Source organism: Kogia breviceps, chromosome 1 (genome assembly GCF_026419965.1).
Source record: "Kogia breviceps isolate mKogBre1 chromosome 1, mKogBre1 haplotype 1, whole genome shotgun sequence".
NCBI lineage: Eukaryota > Metazoa > Chordata > Mammalia > Artiodactyla > Physeteridae > Kogia > Kogia breviceps.
Genome location: NC_081310.1, coordinates 60,004,406 through 60,023,600, shown reverse-complemented (window position 1 = coordinate 60,023,600; position 19,195 = coordinate 60,004,406). Strand labels below are relative to the sequence as shown.

Sequence of the window (19,195 nt, the reverse complement as noted above, 5' to 3'; positions counted from 1 at the left end):
TTCTAATCTCAAATTTTCCAGAAAATTGCAGAATAGTCTCATTCATTAACATTATATAAAGTAAGATGTGAAAGTACAATAGCATTTATAACTTTCCTATATGCTGCTTCTTTTGATAATCACATAAGTCCAAAGAAGTAGATGAAGTAAATGCTGTTATTTTACATGAGGAAGTTGGGCCTCAGAGAGATTAACTGACTTGATCAAGATCACACATCTAGTAAATAGTGAAACTTTGGCTATATTTCAGATGCTTAGAGTCCAGTTTAATGCCATGCTGTCCTAGATTAATGCCATGCTGACTCTTACTTTTGGAAGTTTTCATATAATAGTAAAAGTGTATAGTAGATTCTCACATTTAAATGCAGTTATTGGGGGACCTCCCTGGCGGTCCAGTGGTTAAGACTTCATCTTCCAGTGCAAGGGGTGCAGGTTTGATCCTTGGTTGGGGAGCTAAGATCCCACATGCCTCGTGGCCAAAAAACATAAAACAGAAGCAATATTGTAACAAATTCAATAAAGACTTTAAAAATGGTCCACATAAAAAAAAAAATCTTAAAAAATTAAATAAATGCAGTTACTGGTTTAGAAGTTATCATTTATTACATCTCTTGGTTTATTGTAAAAATAATGATCAAAATGAAACAATCAAAATCTTAACACACTACAATCCATACACTGAAGTTTGTATATTACTTTGAGGTTGATTTTGAATTCACATGACTTGAAAAATGTATATATGTTTTATCATCTAGAAAATGCCCAGGATATATTTATATTTATCATATTGTTCCTATTGCTTTACAGGGGAGAGCAACCTGAATAGATATATTTCAAAACACTAGATTAACAGTCATAGTAAAGACCTTGAAAAATCATGTAATCTATCCCCTTACCTTTAGGTTAGCCGGTACCTAACCTAAAAAATTTCTCCCTAATACCTAATAAAAGAATTTTATTAACCTTTTAAACAATAGGCTACTAAATTATGTAACTCAACTGGAAGTAAACAGTTACTAAGATGCTTTACTTATTCATTTGGTTTTATTTGTTATTTTCACTCATTTAGGGAAAATATTGGTGAAGAAAGTCCATTCACTTCCCTAAGTATTTATGATCACCTGTTTCATGTAAGGCACTGCATTAGGCACTGTGTGTCAGGGAAAGAGGCAACACCTAAAAAGGAGGAGGGGTAGATTTTTTCCATCTACTTCTTAAAAGAAGAATTTATAGTCTAGATATTATAAGACAAACTGATTAAAGTTATAGATTTATAAGTAAAGATCTTAGGAAAACAAGTGGCTATTATTCATTCCAGCTAGGGTAATCAGGGAGGACTTCCTAGAGGGGGAAGTTTCAGCTGAAGTTTGAAGGATGAGTAGGAGTTTTGCACATACAAAAAGGGCAGGTGAAGGGAATAACGTGAAGAATGGTTTGGTGTTGAGCAGTACATTCAAATATAAATACAGTGGGGAAAGACAGAAGCACTGGATATTCCCTGAGCACTTCTTATGTGCTCATTATTGTGCTAATTAGTATTGAGAATTCAGTGGAAGTATAAAACAATGTTTTCTCAAGAAGCATATTGTCTACTTGGGAAGGCAAACTTGGTTGCAGAGGATGAATGCACAGGGTGTACAGAGAGATGTTAATAAGGTTGAGTTTAACAGGGACTTCTTTGTGATAGAGGTCAGTGGGCAAGACCACTGTGAAAACAAAGTCTTTGTGAAAGCTAGGAAGAGAAGTTTGCCTTTTAAATTAAGTCAAATGGAAAGGCCCTATAGCTTCTTCAATTTAGGAAGGATGTAATGCAAAATTTTTATTTTGGAAAAGGTATCCTGGCAGTGTTTTACAAGATACATTAGAAACTTTAGAGCTGCTAAAATACCAAGCATGTGAGTGATAAAGTAAATGGTAAACGGATACTGGGTAGTGTCAGGTATTAGTTCTAGGAATGGACAGCAAGTGATAAATCTAGAGAACACTGCAAAGTAGAGGTTACTGTATCTCCTGGAAAGTATGTGAGAGTGTTGTGGGGAGTGGTGGTATGTTTGGTTATGCTTTGATTTGTTGTGGGAGGAGGTAAGTGGGGGGCAAGGAGATTAATGAATCTAGGAAGGAAGAAACTGAAAACGGAGTGCTTTTTGAAGCTAGAAATTTCCCAGCCTGTGGGTATTTTCGTGCATAGGTGTGTGACATCCTTTCATTATGGATGTTGGATGGAATTTTCAACATTGAGTCGCGGTGACCTTTTCTAACTCTTCCAAGTCAGAGGTAGTATGAATCTACTACTGACAAAAATGGGAAAGATGTGAAGACAGTTTTTAGCAGGGGAAGGATGTAGTAAAGATGCTGAATTCACTAAGGGTGTCATAGATTGTTCTAGAAGGCTCTTTGGGGGCTTCTGCATTATTATCGTTACTATTATATACTGGATTGTTTTATATTAATATTTTATTATTTTTAAAACAACAGTATTTCATACTGGGGTTTGCTGCAAAAGAATATTCTTAATGGTACCTCATAGCTCACCATAACTACCACACAGTTTTAGATTCCTAGATATAGTCTAGTTGTCCTTTCCTTAAGTTAAACAAATCTCTACCAAAGTTTCTTGGGTCTAAAATATAAAAATCAATAACTTAAAGGAATCCTATGGTTTTTTTTTTTTTTTTTTTTTTTTTTTCTGTGGTACGCGGGCCTCTCACTGTTGTGGCCTCTCCCGTTGTGGAGCGCAGGCTCCGGACGCACAGGCTCAGCGGCCATGGCTCACGGGCCCAGACGCTCCGCGGCATGTGGGATCTTCCCGGACCGGGGCACGAACCCGTGTCCCCTGCATCGGCAGGCGGACTCTCAACCACTGCGCCACCAGGGAAGCCCCCTATGTATTTTTTAAATGTTGATTCTTTCTCCTATAGTGTACCCTTTCTTCCACTGTTTCCTTTTTGTAACACATAGACTTTTAAATTCCATACAGTTTCAACTGCCCCTCTGCATTTTTCCACTGAAGCATCTTCTTAAAGATTAATATTGGTGCTAATGACCAAATTCCATAGCTCTAATTCATTTCCCTTGCCTTTTTCTGAGCCCTTCACATAGTGATAACCTCCTTCTTCCTCTAAATTTTGAGAGGTTATGTTCTCTTTTATAATTATTATTTTCCCTTCTCAGCCGTAATTTTTCTTTCTCTACATAAATAAAGACATTCTCCAAATTTTTATCCTCAGAATGCATTTCTCTTCTGTTTGGAAATATACAGTCTCATCACTTTGCTATAGTAAAGTCATATCATACATACGTTTAAGTGACATAAATTCAACCGTAGCTATCAGCCAAATAAAAAAGAGAGAGTCTGTTTAGTAAGAGCAAACGCAATAGTACTGGCAATTCTGCCTAAACTCCATTTATTGAGCGTATGCCCCAGAGTGAGCAGTTATGAGCTGGAAACTGTGAATTCACCATTCTTTTAGTCAGTTTTAGCTTCCATATGCCTCCTGAGCATTTCCTTGAACTGAATGATATTCTAGTATTTAAATAAGTATTTATATTTTTCACTTAGTACTATCCTAAATTCGAGCCACAGGCTTCATCTGGGATTTAACTGAGAAACTAGTGACCCATTCCAGTGCTGAAGGAATAATTGGCTGTGTGGACTTTTTGAGAGACTGTGCCCATCTCCGTGGCTACCCTTCATTTCAAGAGTAATTTTGGGAGGAAAAAAAAAAACTTAAAAAAATTCACAGGCTGGTTTTAGTAAGATGACTCCATTGTTTTCCCTCATAAACATTTTCCAGACACTTAAAAAAAAAGTGTTTGAATAGATGAGTCTGTTTTAGCCTCCTGCCTAATACCTTTTTTCAGTGTATCCCAAGTTAAATTCTTCATCTTAGCCTTGCCTTCCCACATCTCCCAAATCCTAAATCCTTAACAGCATCACCCTTCTCCCAGCTTTCTAGGCTTAAAGTCTTATTCTGCTCATAATCCTACCCTTCTCCCCTTGCTCCTTACCCCCCCCCCCCGCCCAGCACAATTGCTTATTAAATCTAGTAGGAACTCATCAACCTTGGTTTTTATGGCACTTCCAAAAGTGGTCCTTACCATATTTTGGTTGAGTTAAGTATCACCAACCTTCCAGGCTTATTTATCACTTCTTCCAGGCAAAAATCCTCTTGTTCCCTGTCATGGTATGCCTTCTCCTCATTTTTCCCTTTCAGAATCTTCTCCTATTCTTAAACCCATCTCAGACTCCAGTCCCTTCAACTTTCCTTTTTCCCTATTCTAATCACTTTGACTTTTCCCTCTCATCTTTGAATCCCCAGTATACTCTGTACTTTTTAATTTTAATAATAGTTATTTGTCTTCATCCCATCTCCTGATATGCTTGCAAACTGAAAATAAGTACTTCATAGTGCTTGTTTTTTCTCTTTCACCTTTTGTTCCCTTTTCACTAATGACACCTTTTCCTCCAGTTTATGCCTTTCAGGTTTAACAAACATCGATTGATCAATTTCTGCTGCTAAGGCACTGTGCTAGATGTGCTACATGTATCCTAACTTTAATCCTAAAAACAACTTGCAGTGTAGTATTACAAGAGATCCTCACTATCCAAATGTTCATTAATCTAAGGGATACATGGAGAAGCAAAAGTTCCCAAATAAGAAAATATTCACTAATGAATTGAGCACCTATAAAATTAGGCTCTACTCACCAATTCTCCCTAGTTAACTCTAGCTGTTATCCTTCCCATCCATCACAGCAACATCCTTCTCTTTTACTCTCTTGCTAATACAATGCAAATACAAAATGAAATTGTAAGCCTTGCAAGAGTTGTGAAACTTCATGAAGTCTATGAAAGTACACGAGAATGGCTTTAATTGCTTGCAAAATTGTTGACAAATGGGTATCTAGCAGAATTAACAATGGAAAAAAAGAGGATGGTGACTGAGACAAGCACTTTAAAAAAGAATAATTTGAGTAACAAAGAATTAAGAGGGGTTACAAAGAATTAAGAGAAATTTGTTGAAGTCTTCAAAACAAAATGGCCTATATGCTATGCTCATGTTGTAAGTTGCAAAGCTAGAGACTGTTATACCATTGTATAGTCAAAAGAGGTATGCCAAAAAATAAAATTAAAGCATGTAAGTGGAATCAGTGACTATTTTTTAATGAACTAATTTTCCTAAGTTTTAGTTTCATATTTCAGATCATTACAATCAACCCTTTAGTTTTTAACCATTTACTCTGAAATATTTGGACCTGTTTTAAATAGTTTCCAGTACCAATTATCCTTGGGTACCAAGGGCCTCTTCTGTCTACCTGTCACAGCCACGGTAGCATCAGATTGCCTGGGTATTAACTCAAATATTAGCTCTGACTTCATTCTTGTTACTCCTCTTGGGGGATTAATTGCTAGTTTTTCCTCTGTCATCTCCTTTTTCTTTTCACTTTTTTAGCCTTGGCTCATCCTTATTACTGCTTCTGTTATGTCCTATTTCCCCTCTTTCTCTTTGCCTGTTTACTGTTATTCCTTTACCTTATCACCAGTATCCTAATCTGGAGGCTTATATCCAGGCTTTGCCTGGCCTGCCTTGCTATCCCTTTATAATCTCATCATCTGGAATTCAGTGCTTTGTGTTTTAGGTTTTTTCCTCCTTTACTATAGGTGTTTTGTTTTTTTTTTTTTTTACTTTTTTTCTTTCTTCTCTCCTAATTTTTTTTGGAATTTTTGTTTCATTCTTTCTTCCAAATGCTTGCTTATACCTCTTCACTCATGGTGAGAAAGTTGGTGTTACCCAGAACCGCTGTGTACTGTGGAAAGTCTTATTGATAAGACTACGAGTGAGATAAGACCTAAACACCCCTTCTCAGAGGAAGCCTTCCTTTCTTAATGTTTTGCCCAGCCTGTGCGTGTATTACATTGGCCGCTTTATCTGGGCAGTTTCTACTGCAAACCTCTGTAGGCTGGTGCACTTATTTCTGTCCCTCCATCTACTGCCAAAGGTTCTTGATTACTCAGCAGTGGGTATACACGAGTGAAATTTGGTTAGGTGTTTGATCTTGTAATGCTGCCATAGTAAAAATCTTAAACTTAGAAATTTGTTAAACAAAACTACTGGAAAGAATGTAGGAGATCTTGGGGGGAAAATCTATTCTTATAGTGGGTCACTCTCTGCTTTAGAAATTTAAAGAAGTATTTTAGGGCATAGGCCTGATCTACAGTTTTATGTTAATTTATGCAACACTGTTTTTGATGGAGTAAGGATAGGTTTAATCTAAATATGAAGAGAAGAAATTTTAGAGTCACAGATCCTTCTCTGAAGAAAACGAAGTCTCTTAAATGTTTAAAACTAGGCGAAAATTAACATCTGCAACGTATGATAGGAACATTGTAGTTGGAAAATGGGCGATTAATAGATTTTCTCAGTTTTGATATCTCTGCCTAGAGTATAAGTGCAAATGTTGTTCATTCTCCCAAAATGGTACATTTCCCTTTCATTATCTTTTTGTGTTGGTAAAAGGTAATTCAGAATATATTTTTAAATTCTTATAACCATGAAATCCTCATAAATCAGAGTTTTAGTAATCTCTTGTCTGTGATTTGGTGAAAAGTTTAAAAAAAAATAAGCACTTTGGAAAAATGTCTGTCTTCATATCCTCATTAGGAAACTTCTCTTTAATTTTGTAGTCAAATCAGAAAATTAATGCCCGTTGGACCACAGAGGAGCAGCTTCTAGCAGTGCAAGGTATATTAAAGATAAGCAGTTACTGTTGTTAATAATTATTTAACTTGTCATGAAAGGTGACTACCATAGTTCTTCCCTTACTTTTGAAATGGATCAAGAAAGGGGTCTTGTGTTCACCACAAAGTACTGGTGACCATGAATTCTGTTTTGTACTTGTGGATGTGACATACTGAGCCTGTGTGCAGTTTGGGTCCTGAACAGCTTGTAATGCATTCTCAGCACTAAATAAATGATGGTGATGACAAGCTTGAACAAGTCATGGTCTCTCCTGCCTCTGCTTCAGTATTCCTGCAGTTGGGTTCATTCTTACTGTATCAGTCAATAACTCATTATTTGAAGCATAAACTAATTTATGTTTCTGGTTTCCCTGATTACTCTGTATTTGATAAATGTCAGGTACTGAAAATATTAATGATATGCTTTACTTTCAGTGTACCATAACTTACTTAAGAGATATGCCACTGAATGCTTCAAAACCTGACTTTAAATATATCTATTTATACAAAAGAGAGACTTAAGATATATATATATATATATATATACATACATACGTACAATTTTAAATGCACTATTTATAAGAATGCTTTGTTGAATTGTATGGCAGAAAACTTCTTGTAATATGAATACCCATGGGCAAATTGGAAGCACTATAAACTTGGATTTTCTTGTATTTGAATTACTTAAAGAAGGGCATATTGTATGTTTTAATTCAGTGTTGTAGATTTTTTTCCCTTTCAAGATGAACTATCTGCAGGACTGATTGTGTGATTTAAGTTTGGTTTACAATTTGTTTCTTCGTGGCTGAGCCCTCTGTATTGAGTACTAATAGCTTTTTTGTCTAGGTTAACTACTATAAGAGAGTTGGGCCCCAGTGAAACGTATATCTTTAAAAATAGTGCCAAGTATTCAAACATGGAGAAAATATTTAACTCAGAAATGTTGTGCAAGTATCATTTGGGTATGAGAATAATGTAGTTAAAGATTGATTAATAGATGACTCTGCAGTTTGAATTAGAGTAAGAATTACCCAGTGTGATTTGAAAATGTCACAGGAGGGTGCCAACAGGATAATGTCAGCCTTCCCTTCGGTATACAGTCATTTCATAAATAGAAATACTTGATTCGATGGAGGCAGGGTGCTGGATGTGCATTGAGCACATCTGTAATTGTAGAATTAAGTTTCTGAATGAGTCAGAACAAAGTTTAATTAGTTTATAATGTTCAATAATAGCTGTTTTAAAACTGAAAACAGACAATTTAAATTTTTGATTAAAAAATTAGTATTTTCAATGGCTGTCTCATATTTATTTAGAATTATGTCTTATGGCTCTGACATAGTTATTTGAGTAGGTAGGCATTGGTTTGACTGATGTAAAGCCTGTTTCCCTTCATCAGAGTAGCCTATAGAATTTAACCCCGTCTTCCAGTATTTCATTGCTTAAAGGTTAGTACTAATCCTGTACTCTTCATATAAGAAATTATCCCAGTGAAAGGGTTTTCTTAAGAGAATCGGCTAGGAAGTCTGGGTTAATCTTTCTCTATATGTACAGAATCAGGATTTGATATTGTTCTACAGTACTCCTTTAAGTGGTAGGATCCTTTGAATCTTATGGCTGGGTTGGATATTATGAAAAGCTGCATTCAAGAGAAGGACAATGGAAAGATTTACATATGGAGTTGAGCTATATATGTGGACATTATTTCAGCTTATAAATATTACAAGAATGGAGTATTTATAGAAATAATCAAACGTTTCCTCTCTCCTGAGGGATATTCAGTATCATATTTTTATGCACGTTTAAAAAGTAATCCTTAAATAAATTACACTAATGGAGCAATTTGTATGGATTCATGTTTGTAGAATTTTGAAAGCACTCTCTTAGTATGTTAATATCTTTGTTTTTATTTAAATATTTATTTTGACTCTGTGTGGGAAATTTTTATTTTTACTTTGAGTTTTCAGGGTTTTTTTGTTTTGTTTTGGGGTTTTTTTTGTTTGTTTTTATTATATAAAATAAAACAAAGCTAAGCTATTTGTGTCCAAAATAGTTATTTTAGGGAGAATTAAAAAGTGCCATCTTTGCTTCATGTGCCCATGTATTTATACAATACTCAAAAATGTGTCTTATAAACAGTATAATCGTATAGTAATATCACCTGTACCTGAGTCTCATTGTGGTTAAGGTACATAATTGCACTTTTTATTTTAACATGTGTAATCCGGAAGTACTTATCTTAGCAGGTAATTGTTTTTGGTTTTTTTCTTCTTCTTTTTGATCTTTATTTATGATAAGCCTTTATATGATATTATTCTTCTGGCCACTTCAGTTTCAAATCATTTATGTTTTGATATTAACATGTTTTAATTTATATAGAACTTTCTATTGAGGACATTTTACATATAGATTCTGATTTGACATTCATTTGTTAAATGCTTTATTTTATCTTGCTTGTAGTTGACCATTACAGTGACCTAGAGAGAGAAATGTTGACTCTAGTGTCACTAGTGAGATTTATAACTCTACTATTAAACTTTTTGTTGTAATTCTGAAAACCAAATAAGTATATTAAGATCATTTCCTAGGGCTTAAATATATATTTCCCACTTGCATCTGTTCATATTGTTGTTAACTAAGTACTAGCCATTTAAATTGTAAATAAATATTATTTTAACAACAAATATTTAAATAAATAAATAAGCCATTTCCCCTTCTTTCTCCCTTATTTGGAAGAGGGGAGAGTCATGCTCAGACCAGATAGGAATGTCTGCTTTTACTTGTGTAATCTATCACTTTATTATGCTGATTTTAGTTCTAACTATGTTATAACTTCAATAGCATTCTTCGAGAGTCCCCAAGTGGGATATTATAAATGCTGCTCTAATTTAATTTAATCCTCTTAAAATACTTACCAAGAATGGTGTTTCTACAATTTCTGTAATCTGTTTCAGCTTTGAATATCTAAATTTTCTATTATAACAAATTAGTTAACAGTAAGACCAGTTATAGTCTTCACATATTGGTGTTCATGGTGAAATACCCCTGTTTGTAGCTTATGTCATATATATAAATATTTTTTTCTAATCTATGGTGCTTTTAGAAATTATCCTAAAATCAATCTGGATATTCATATGATAAACATTCCTCATTAAGCAAGAATTAAGAAAAGAATTAGATTCTAGGTGTATTTTTTTTTCATGTAAAATGGAACAAGTATTATCTGTTTTCAAAAAGTAACAATACATTTAAATGATAGTGCAAAACATCTGCTCTTTAAAGTGTATAGGAGAAGAAGCATGGTATACAATGTTTGACATTTTAATTTTATATCTCCTGTTAAATGTATTCATTTCATAGTCATTAGTGGTAAAAAACTCAAAAACAAACAAAAAATATGCTTTCCAACTATAATAGTTGTGCTATATTAGGATAAATAACAAAAAATTTGTCTAATTTTATCAAGGTATCAACTTTAATTTTTAGTTTTTTTTAATACTACTTGCCTTCTCATATAAAACAGGGAATGACAGAACTGTGTTCAAGTGAGTTATGCTTACAGTTAAATTTTACCTTCTCTCCCTATAGTTTATACATTCATTCCTTTTTAGGAGCAATGAAGTTGCAGGTCTAGAAATTGTCTTCTTTCTAATTTTATCTCCTACTTTAAAAAAAGCTAGAATGGTCCCTAAAGTAGGGGGGAAAAAGAGATTTGGCTATTGATTAAGGCGTAAGGATTGTAACGATCTTTACATGATCCTCAGTACATGAATGATCAAAAGGAGGTGGAGATAGATTCATACTTTTCCATCTAAAAGTTATCTGTTTGCATTAGAGAGTTTCTTCTGTTATAACTGATATCACAAGAATGGAGGCCCAAAAGTATAATTGTCAACCCTCTGATGCACTTGCTTCAGATAATGATTCAAAATTCCCAGCATTTGTGGGATGGAATTTAACTTGTAGCAAGAAGACAGGAAGCTTCAGAAGAGAAAGGCTAGACCTTGGAAAGAGAATATATGATTTTGACTTTTAGCCATCGCCCAGATGCATCAATCACTGTCCCACTGCTGTTGATATCTTTTTTACCTTCTTTACTAGGAATTCTTGACAAGATTTACAGGAGGTGAAAAGAAATGCATGTTCCTGAATAGTTTGAGTTTAAAATTAACCTCTTACTGATAGGAAAGAACCATATCCCTGGAGTTTCTAGATGTCACTGTGTTCTTACTTCAAAAATAGATTTTTGAAAAATTAATATTTCCCAATTATACTAAGTACATGCCCACTTTAAGACATTTGTGCAAGAAGCAGGAAAAAAATGTCCCCCAAATTTTCATTACCTATATCTAGAAGTAGCTTGTCACTGTAATGTTGGCTTTGGGTTTTTTTTGTAGTCCAAAATAAATTTTAAAAATAACTTTTTAAACATACTGAAAGCAGATTTATGATACCCTTTCTGTCAAAGTAAAAAAAAGTCTATAAATACCATGTCCAGAGTTGGGAAACACCATATTACAAATGCTCCTGAACTTACTATTTTACCACCCAAAGCTCTAAAAATACTAATTGTTTTTTGGTTGGATAATATAGAACACTGGTTGGAGAATAAAATAATGATAACACAATATCCTAATGAGTTATATTTTTATGTTAATTCCCAAACAAAACTTTAAAAGTATATATTATAAAGATTATACAGTTTCATCTGCCAGTGTAGAAGCCATGTTGTTTCACTGTAACTTTGAAATGAAATTTAGAAATTTTACTGAAAACAATTTTTTCCTCTCCCTGGGAAATATTGAATTTCCCTCTTCCAGGTTCTCTCAGGTTTTTTCCCACTCACCTTTGAAAACTGACCTCTTGCCCTAAAGGTCACAAATTTAATTTAAAACCGTGGTTCAAGTGGACCTAAGCCTTTTATAGCTTCAGGAGGAGTGAGAGAGATTTAATCTTTTTTGTTGTTGTTTTGTTTTAGAGAGATTTAAAAAGTATTCTACATTTATTTGTTATTTCATAATGAGATAATGAGTGATTAGATGATTTAACTTGTTTACTTTTTGATACCTTTAGTGAATTGTCAATCAAAAGTGATAGAGATAGTATTTCACTTAAGGAAATAGAGTTACTAATTAGGAATAGTTGTGCTATCTTATTGTCTCTCAGTATTACTTTATTGATTCAGCCTGTGATATGGGATATAATTCAGACCATAAAAATCTGTTTATTGAAGAAATCCATGAGAAGTTGATCCTTCATTAGAATACAAATTTGGGTTTTCAAGGTCATTAATATTAGCATTCCCATTTTATGTGTGTTTTGTGCCTAGAATTTTTATCAAGGTGAACATTTTTTAAAGCATAGCAAAATTCTCATACCTGCAGTATTTAATGATGAAAATGAAGGAGAAATTTCAAGTTTTGTAGTAAGAACTTCCTAAGTCATTCTAGCACCAATTATGAGGGATATAATATGAGATATGATGGACCTCGTTTTTTATAAACTGTGGAAAAAGAATGGACCACCCTTTCCCCAGGTACGAGTTGTAACAAAGTAGCTCTGATATCATAGGTTGTTAAAGATGGTTGCTCAGCACTGCTACCTTGCTAGGCTGACCTCCAGAAGCCTAGCTGGGGATTCATCGGAAGGAGTCAGTCCCATTAAGTCTTCAGTTGGTGTTTCACTAGAGTTTGACTAGTTATCAGCCATAGTACAGAGCTTAAGAATTCCACCTTCTAGCCAAAATGTGCAACGTCACTGGGAATGTGGAAGTGATAAAGAAGTCAGCCATATGTGACTCTTGTAGCTTGGAAAGAATAATAGAATGAAGCCCTATGGAGAAGAAAAATCAGTCGTATTTCCTGAGCACTTCCTCTGTACTCTGCGTTGTAGTAATGCTGGTGGTACTTTGTATTCCATAGGATAGTACTTTCCAACCTTTTTCACATCATGGCACACAGAGAAAATTATGAAAATTTTCATAACACACTGAGGCAGACAGATAAGGCTGTTGTTTGTCCAGAGGAGACTGCCAAGGAGCTCTAGCTCTTCCAGACCCGGCCCAGCCATCCTGCAGGTTAAAGACATCAATATCTGGACCCACTTATTCTCAGGACACGATTGAGGTCCTTAGCCAGACTACAGAAGTCTACAGTGTGGTCTGAGCCTTAAGACTTTGCAAAGTAGTTGATATGAGACTAGCATACACAAGTTAATGATAAACTTACCTAGGTGACTCAGAACCTAGGTGACCTGAAGAAAATCCAAAGTGTCTAGGTAAACTAAAGTTCTTATAGGAAGTAGTTTTGGTTCGGGGGCATGCAAATCTGGAAATGCAACAATATTAGTGACAAGGCTAAGTCTATCGAGCAAGAGAAAACAGAGTGGAAGACCAAAAAAAAAAAAAAAAAGAGTCAGAAGAAGAGGGGACAGTTATATAGTGGAGTTAGACTTGGGGACAGCTTAGTGGTAGGTTTTAGAGTATATTTTGATAAACAAATGGGTGTTCGGAGGGCTGTAATATTGTCAGACTTGGAGTCAAGAGTTACTCTTAATGTGACTTCTTGCTAAGAATATAGCAGATCTAATCCTAGTTTTATTTAAGGTTTTCATTTCTAAACTCATGTATTCAGTAGCATTAGACATTTCTAGAATATAAATTAAATATCCATTATGAAAATTAGTACACTGGTAGAACACTGTGTGTGATTTCCAATTAGTATTTGTTTTTCAGTGCAGTCATCTCAAGTTGAATTGCTGTTTTCCAAAGTACAAGTAGTAGAGAAGTACTTGAGTATGCAGCAGTAATTCTTCATACAAAATGACCTTGGATTGCCAGATAAACCCTTGGTGGAACCTAGTCACCATTAGAATTTAAAGTTCAAACTGGAAATCAGCTCATGGATTTAAGAGAATATAAATTCATTTATATTGTAAATGAATATAAAATAAAATATTATAAGCAATGTTTAAGTACCATTATTACTTTGTTGTCATGCATATGTCTTTCCCTTTGAGAACAGAGCAAATGAGCACAGTTTATAAACCCAAAACTGTATTAACAATGGGATATGGTTATAGCTGAATAATGTCAGGCCTCCTACCCAAAATGTTCTAAGAGAAAGGAACTCCCCATAAGAGTCAAGCGTAGCAAGTTCAATGTAGCAAGAGATACTTACTCCCAAGCTTTCAATAAAAAATAAGCACAGAATTTAAAAACAGGAGTTATATCATGCTGGTGCTTTAGGTAATAAGTGTATCACCCAAATAGCTATCAGTAAGAATATGTCTAGCATTTCTGCTGGGGTATTAATATGTCCTTATATTATTCTCTTATGTGTGATTGTATACATGTTAAGTTTATCTAAATTCTTGTATTTCTGGCTGCTTAGGTTAAACTACAGACTTTAATATCATAGACATCAATATATTTTTTCTCCTTTCTCATCTCTAATTAATGAGTTACTGTTTTCTGGTATTTTAAAAAGCAGTTATCAAATTGTAAAATAAAAATGTTGACAGCTTTTATATTTTGAGCTAAGTGCATCTCTTTCTAGAATGAATCAGTGAATTTCTTTTAGAATTCCCGTAAGAGCAAATTATTGTCCATCTGAGTATATAAACTCACTTTAAACTCTGTAGCATAATTGACTGTCTCAAGTTCATAAATCAAATATTATCCTTCATTTAATAAAATTTCCATAATTTTATGGAAGTTAGGTTTTTTAATAACTGAATGTACAATCCTTCTTAAATTTAAGGTAGTGATGATAAGCACAAGTATCTACAAGTAGTCACTATTATACCCTAATTCTTTAGGCTACAGAGCATATCTAAGAATCCTTCATATATACAGTCCTTAGAACTGTTAGATGAGTTAAAATCCAACAAACTCTGAAAAATAGTTTCCCCTTTTTTTGTCCATCAGATTGTGATGATTCTCCTGCTTTTTGTGTTTAAATTCTTACCTCATTTCTCTTCATTGGTACCTGGTAAGATAGGCAAGTAATTATGTTGAAGTTGGTGTTAAGACCAAAATTACAATGCTTTTCTTAATGGGGGAACCCTAAGACTACTCACTCAGTCCATTGAGGGGATAAAAGAGATGGTTCATTCCCATCCAGTTTTGTTTACAAACGGTGTTGCTCAAATTTAGGTGACTGGCTACTAGGGAAATAAATGAATGTGGAATTGAGGATGGAACAAAGAATTCAATGCTTTACAATAAATGGACTGTATTTGAGAGTTCAAGAGAGGATTGGAGAAAATAACTGAGTATGTAAAAAATGGTAAGTTTCTGATTGTTCAGTTGAAGGCAAGTGGCTGGCTCGATGAAATGACATAATTGATAGTTTTCATCTGTGACCCTGATATCTTAGCCTCTATCTCAGAATTGAGAAATGAGCAGAGTTTATCAGAAAGGATTTTCATTGCTGGTATCTTGTGTGTGTGCATGATGTATAGTACACACAGCTCTCCTTATTGATCCTTCACAGGTGTATTATTTACTTTGCCTTCCAGGTGTCCGCAAATATGGTAAAGATTTTCAAGCTATTGCAGATGTAATTGGCAACAAGACTGTTGGCCAAGTGAAGAACTTCTTTGTAAACTACAGGCGTCGGTTTAACTTAGAGGAGGTATTGCAGGAGTGGGAAGCAGAACAAGGAACCCAGGCTTCTAATGGTGATGCTTCTACTTTAGGGGAGGAGACAAAAAGTGCTTCTAATGTGCCATCAGGGAAGAGCACTGATGAAGAAGAGGAGGTGTGTTTGTGTATGGAATTTGAGCTAATATGAGTTGAGGAATCACCATTTTGTGTGGTGTTCTGTAAGGTTAATTTGTCAGAGGACTAGCTAAATGAGCATGAAAGGTTGACAATACACTTACTCAGTGGTGCATCTCTCGTGACTCTTAAGTCATAATGACATGCTAAGTTCTGATCCTAGAAGAATGGAGAGTGTATTGTTCTTTCATAGTCTTATTTTTATTTCCAGTGTTAAGCTGTTTACTAATAAAGATGCCTGTTTGGTAGCTTCATTGCTTTTTCGGTTTTGGTTTTTTTTGTTTTGTTTTGTTTAAAATAAAAGAAGCTTGTGCTTCCAAAAAACACTGGTGTTATGTTTTTGTTTTGTTTTGTTTTTCCTGTGACAGCCCAAACTATATTGTATTAAGTTCATTAGGAACTGTCATCTCATACGTGTATTTTTGTTTCTTCACCTCTAGGCACAGACCCCACAGGCTCCTCGGACTCTGGGTCCATCACCTCCTGCCCCATCATCCACTCCAACACCAGCAGCCCCCATTGCCACTCTGAACCAGCCTCCACCACTTCTTCGTCCAACACTGCCTGCTGCCCCTGCTCTTCACCGGCAGCCTCCTCCACTCCAGCAGCAGGCTCGGTTCATCCAGCCCCGGCCAACTTTAAATCAGCCTCCACCACCTCTCATTCGCCCTGCTAATTCTATGCCACCCCGTCTAAACCCAAGACCAGTGTTGTCCACAGTTGGTGGTCAGCAGCCACCATCACTTATCGGAATTCAGACAGATTCACAGTCCTCACTGCACTAAGAGTAAATTGGACAGAGCTGCAGTAACTTTTCACCCCATACCAGTGCTCATCTGACTGATGCAAAAGAAGAAAGAATAATCCTTCCTAGATACTGAGGCTGCAAACTAGTTCTGTGGCAGTGGGCTAGCATAAGTAGATGCCTAAGAAATTTTTTAGTTCACGCAACTGAAATGTTATACAACAGAAAGCCTACAGTTAGCCTCCTTTCTAGAGTATACATTCAGCGACATGATCTCATTAAAGGAAAAGAGATTAAGTATTCTATATACCGAGGGTTTTTGTTTTGTTTTTACTGTATTTATTTTATTGAGAATCTTTATATTCCTGCCTCTTCATAGTCAAGGCTCTTAGTACAGGAATATTGACTTAGGAATTGTGAAAACTCCTTAAGTTTCATAAGTTAAGGATGTTTGACTTTTTCTCTTTTTTCTTTAATTTAATTTTTAACATTTTCCTATGTTAGGAGTGCAAGAATAGATAGCCTGCATTTCAGATTTTGACATATGTTCATTTAATGCATATTTAAGAAATTATAGCTGCATATCCCTTTTTTCAAAAACTCTTGCTTTTTTTTCTAAAGGAATTTAAATATATTCCTTTAAAAGAAAGCAATTTAATCAATTGCAAAGCAATTATATGAACCCACAAAGAATGTACTGAACCTGCTAACTCTTTAACACACAGTTTAGGGCCCTAGTGCAGAGTCCTTGCTTAAAGGTCATTGACTTGCCATCTTGCAGTAGTAAGAGGATCGGAATAATAATTTTACATATAAATGAGGGTTTAATCTGTTAAAGTACAGTGTCTTTAAGTTCCTTGAAAATTGAGTTAATTTTGATTTTTTTTTTTTTAATCTTTCTAAATGCTATCTGCTTTTAACTAGTAGTTGCCTACATTGGGGACTTTAGAAGAGAATTATATTTTGTCAGTTATGTGGAGATAGTGGTTATGGAAGCATTTATTTACAGTACCCTTTTTGTGTTTAGGTTCTGAACTTTAAATTGCCGTCAGACTTATTAATATGGTCTGTATTTAATATAAAGGATGTTTTCTCGATAAATCTCTATTGTACTGTTTGGATACATTTGTGTATTCCTTGCAGCTGACCTGTACTTCTGGGTTTGGTTTAGGGTTAAATCATGGACATTATTTCATAAAATAAATTTAAGAATTTGTTCTGTGTTATCCAAAGATGTATCAGTATATTGTCACAATTGTGCTGTTAACTTAAAATGCTAAGACCCCTTTTATAAAGAAACAAAAAATTTCAAGTCTTCTTAATTCAACACATAATCATTAAGCACTTACAAAGAATATTTTACAAGTGATAGTATTTCAACAATGTATTACTAATATTTTTGATACAATGATTTCATATTGGAATCATGACCTGTGCAAAGGGACAGATCTCTTAGATTGCTATACTAGTGGAACTTAAGCTAAATGTTTGCACATTCACATTCTCACATTTAGAACTATTTCACGAAATGGTCAACATCAAAGGCCCTAGTTTAAATTTCGAGATGTCGTATATTCCCCAAATATTGGGTAGTCCCTACCTTTTGGCTCTAAAGTGTTAAAGAGCTATTGACTTAAATCCATTGATTAGTTTCAATTTTGAAGTTTAGACCACTTCTTTCCATAAGGACCTTAAGTTCTGGCATAATTTAAAACTTTTTCCAGGATGTGTTCTTTCTCTCTCATTGGATCGTCTTATGATTTAAAATTCCTAATATTCAAGAATTTATACTTATTTTTACTTTAATAGCCATGGGGACAGTTATATATCTTAAAGGAAAATATCTAAAGCATTTTTTAAAGTATTTAGATTGTCTTGCATATGTGCATACTATACAGCTTCTATTGTCTTGTCTCTTGTCAGTAGACCTTCAGTATACAGTGTGTGGGATATGTGAGTCAAGTTGGTCAGCACCAGCATCTGTCCAGCTGTTAAGTATATTGTGATTCATTTAAAATCTGTTCTATCCCAACCATGGGCAAAGGTGCTGTATCTGAGGGATGTGCTGTAATTTGATTTACGTACACTAGAGCACACAGTAGAAAAATCTTAGCTTCATTAGTAATATGACACATGTATATAGTGAGATGTCTTTATTGTGTGCTTTGCATATTTTGTAAATATTTTGCACGTCATTATTTTTCTTTTTTGTTTAAGCAGTGTTTGGCCTGGAAGAGTGATATGCTTGCTGCTTAATCAAAGGATTAAAGAGTTAAAGATGTGTATGTCTTCTATTTTTATATAATTTCATGTTGTATGAGAAATTTAGGACCTCTTCACTGTGAAATTCTAAATACTGATTTTTATAAAAAGAAAAAAAAAAGCAAAACCTGAAAATCTTTTAATGACCATTTCATTAATTTCAAGTTTATCACTTTAAAAAAAAATCTACACCCAAGTATTATTTCATTACGTAACTAAAAATAAATCACGCTGTTGATACATCTGGTGATATTAATAAAAAATATTTTTCTATATGATTTAATTCCAGTGTAATACGATGGAGGTAAAAGTAGGTTATGATCAAAACTTTTTCTTAATAATCTTATAATAAAGAGTAAAATATAATGTAAAATAAAGGTGAGAGAACGTCAAATGCTGTCTTAATATAGGCCTACATTCTTTTTAGGAATAGATGTAGAGAACAAGCCAAAAAAACCTGGCAGTCATGATTTTCAACTATACTAAGAATGTTGCAAATACTTTGGTTAAAGTACCAAGTTTAGTTATTAAATATGTTGTATTATTTTAATGTTTCTTCCTGCTATCAAAAGAATATTATCCATGGATATTAATAACTGCTGATCACTTAACACTGGGGTGTCAGGGTCTCCTCAAAAATAATAATCTGACTTAGAACTCAAAGGAG

At 34.3% G+C, this 19,195-nt stretch overlaps 1 protein-coding gene across 5 annotated transcripts in view; it reads left to right on the top strand.

The window, feature by feature from the left end:
• The window catches only part of RCOR3 (REST corepressor 3), a 50,610-nt gene extending 32,063 nt beyond the window's left edge, over positions 1-18,547 (top strand). For 3 of the 5 annotated variants that reach the window (XM_059076135.2, XM_059076125.2, XM_059076161.2), the window contains 3 exons: positions 6,686-6,743; positions 15,260-15,501; positions 15,962-18,547. In XM_059076135.2, the coding sequence (XP_058932118.1) occupies positions 6,686-6,743; positions 15,260-15,501; positions 15,962-16,306 (645 nt within the window). In that variant the 3' untranslated portion in view covers positions 16,307-18,547. The remainder of the gene's footprint in view (positions 1-6,685; positions 6,744-15,259; positions 15,502-15,961) is intronic. The other 2 variants (XM_059076151.2, XM_059076142.2) reach the window with 1 other exon arrangement.
• Positions 18,548-19,195: the final 648 nt, after the last annotated feature.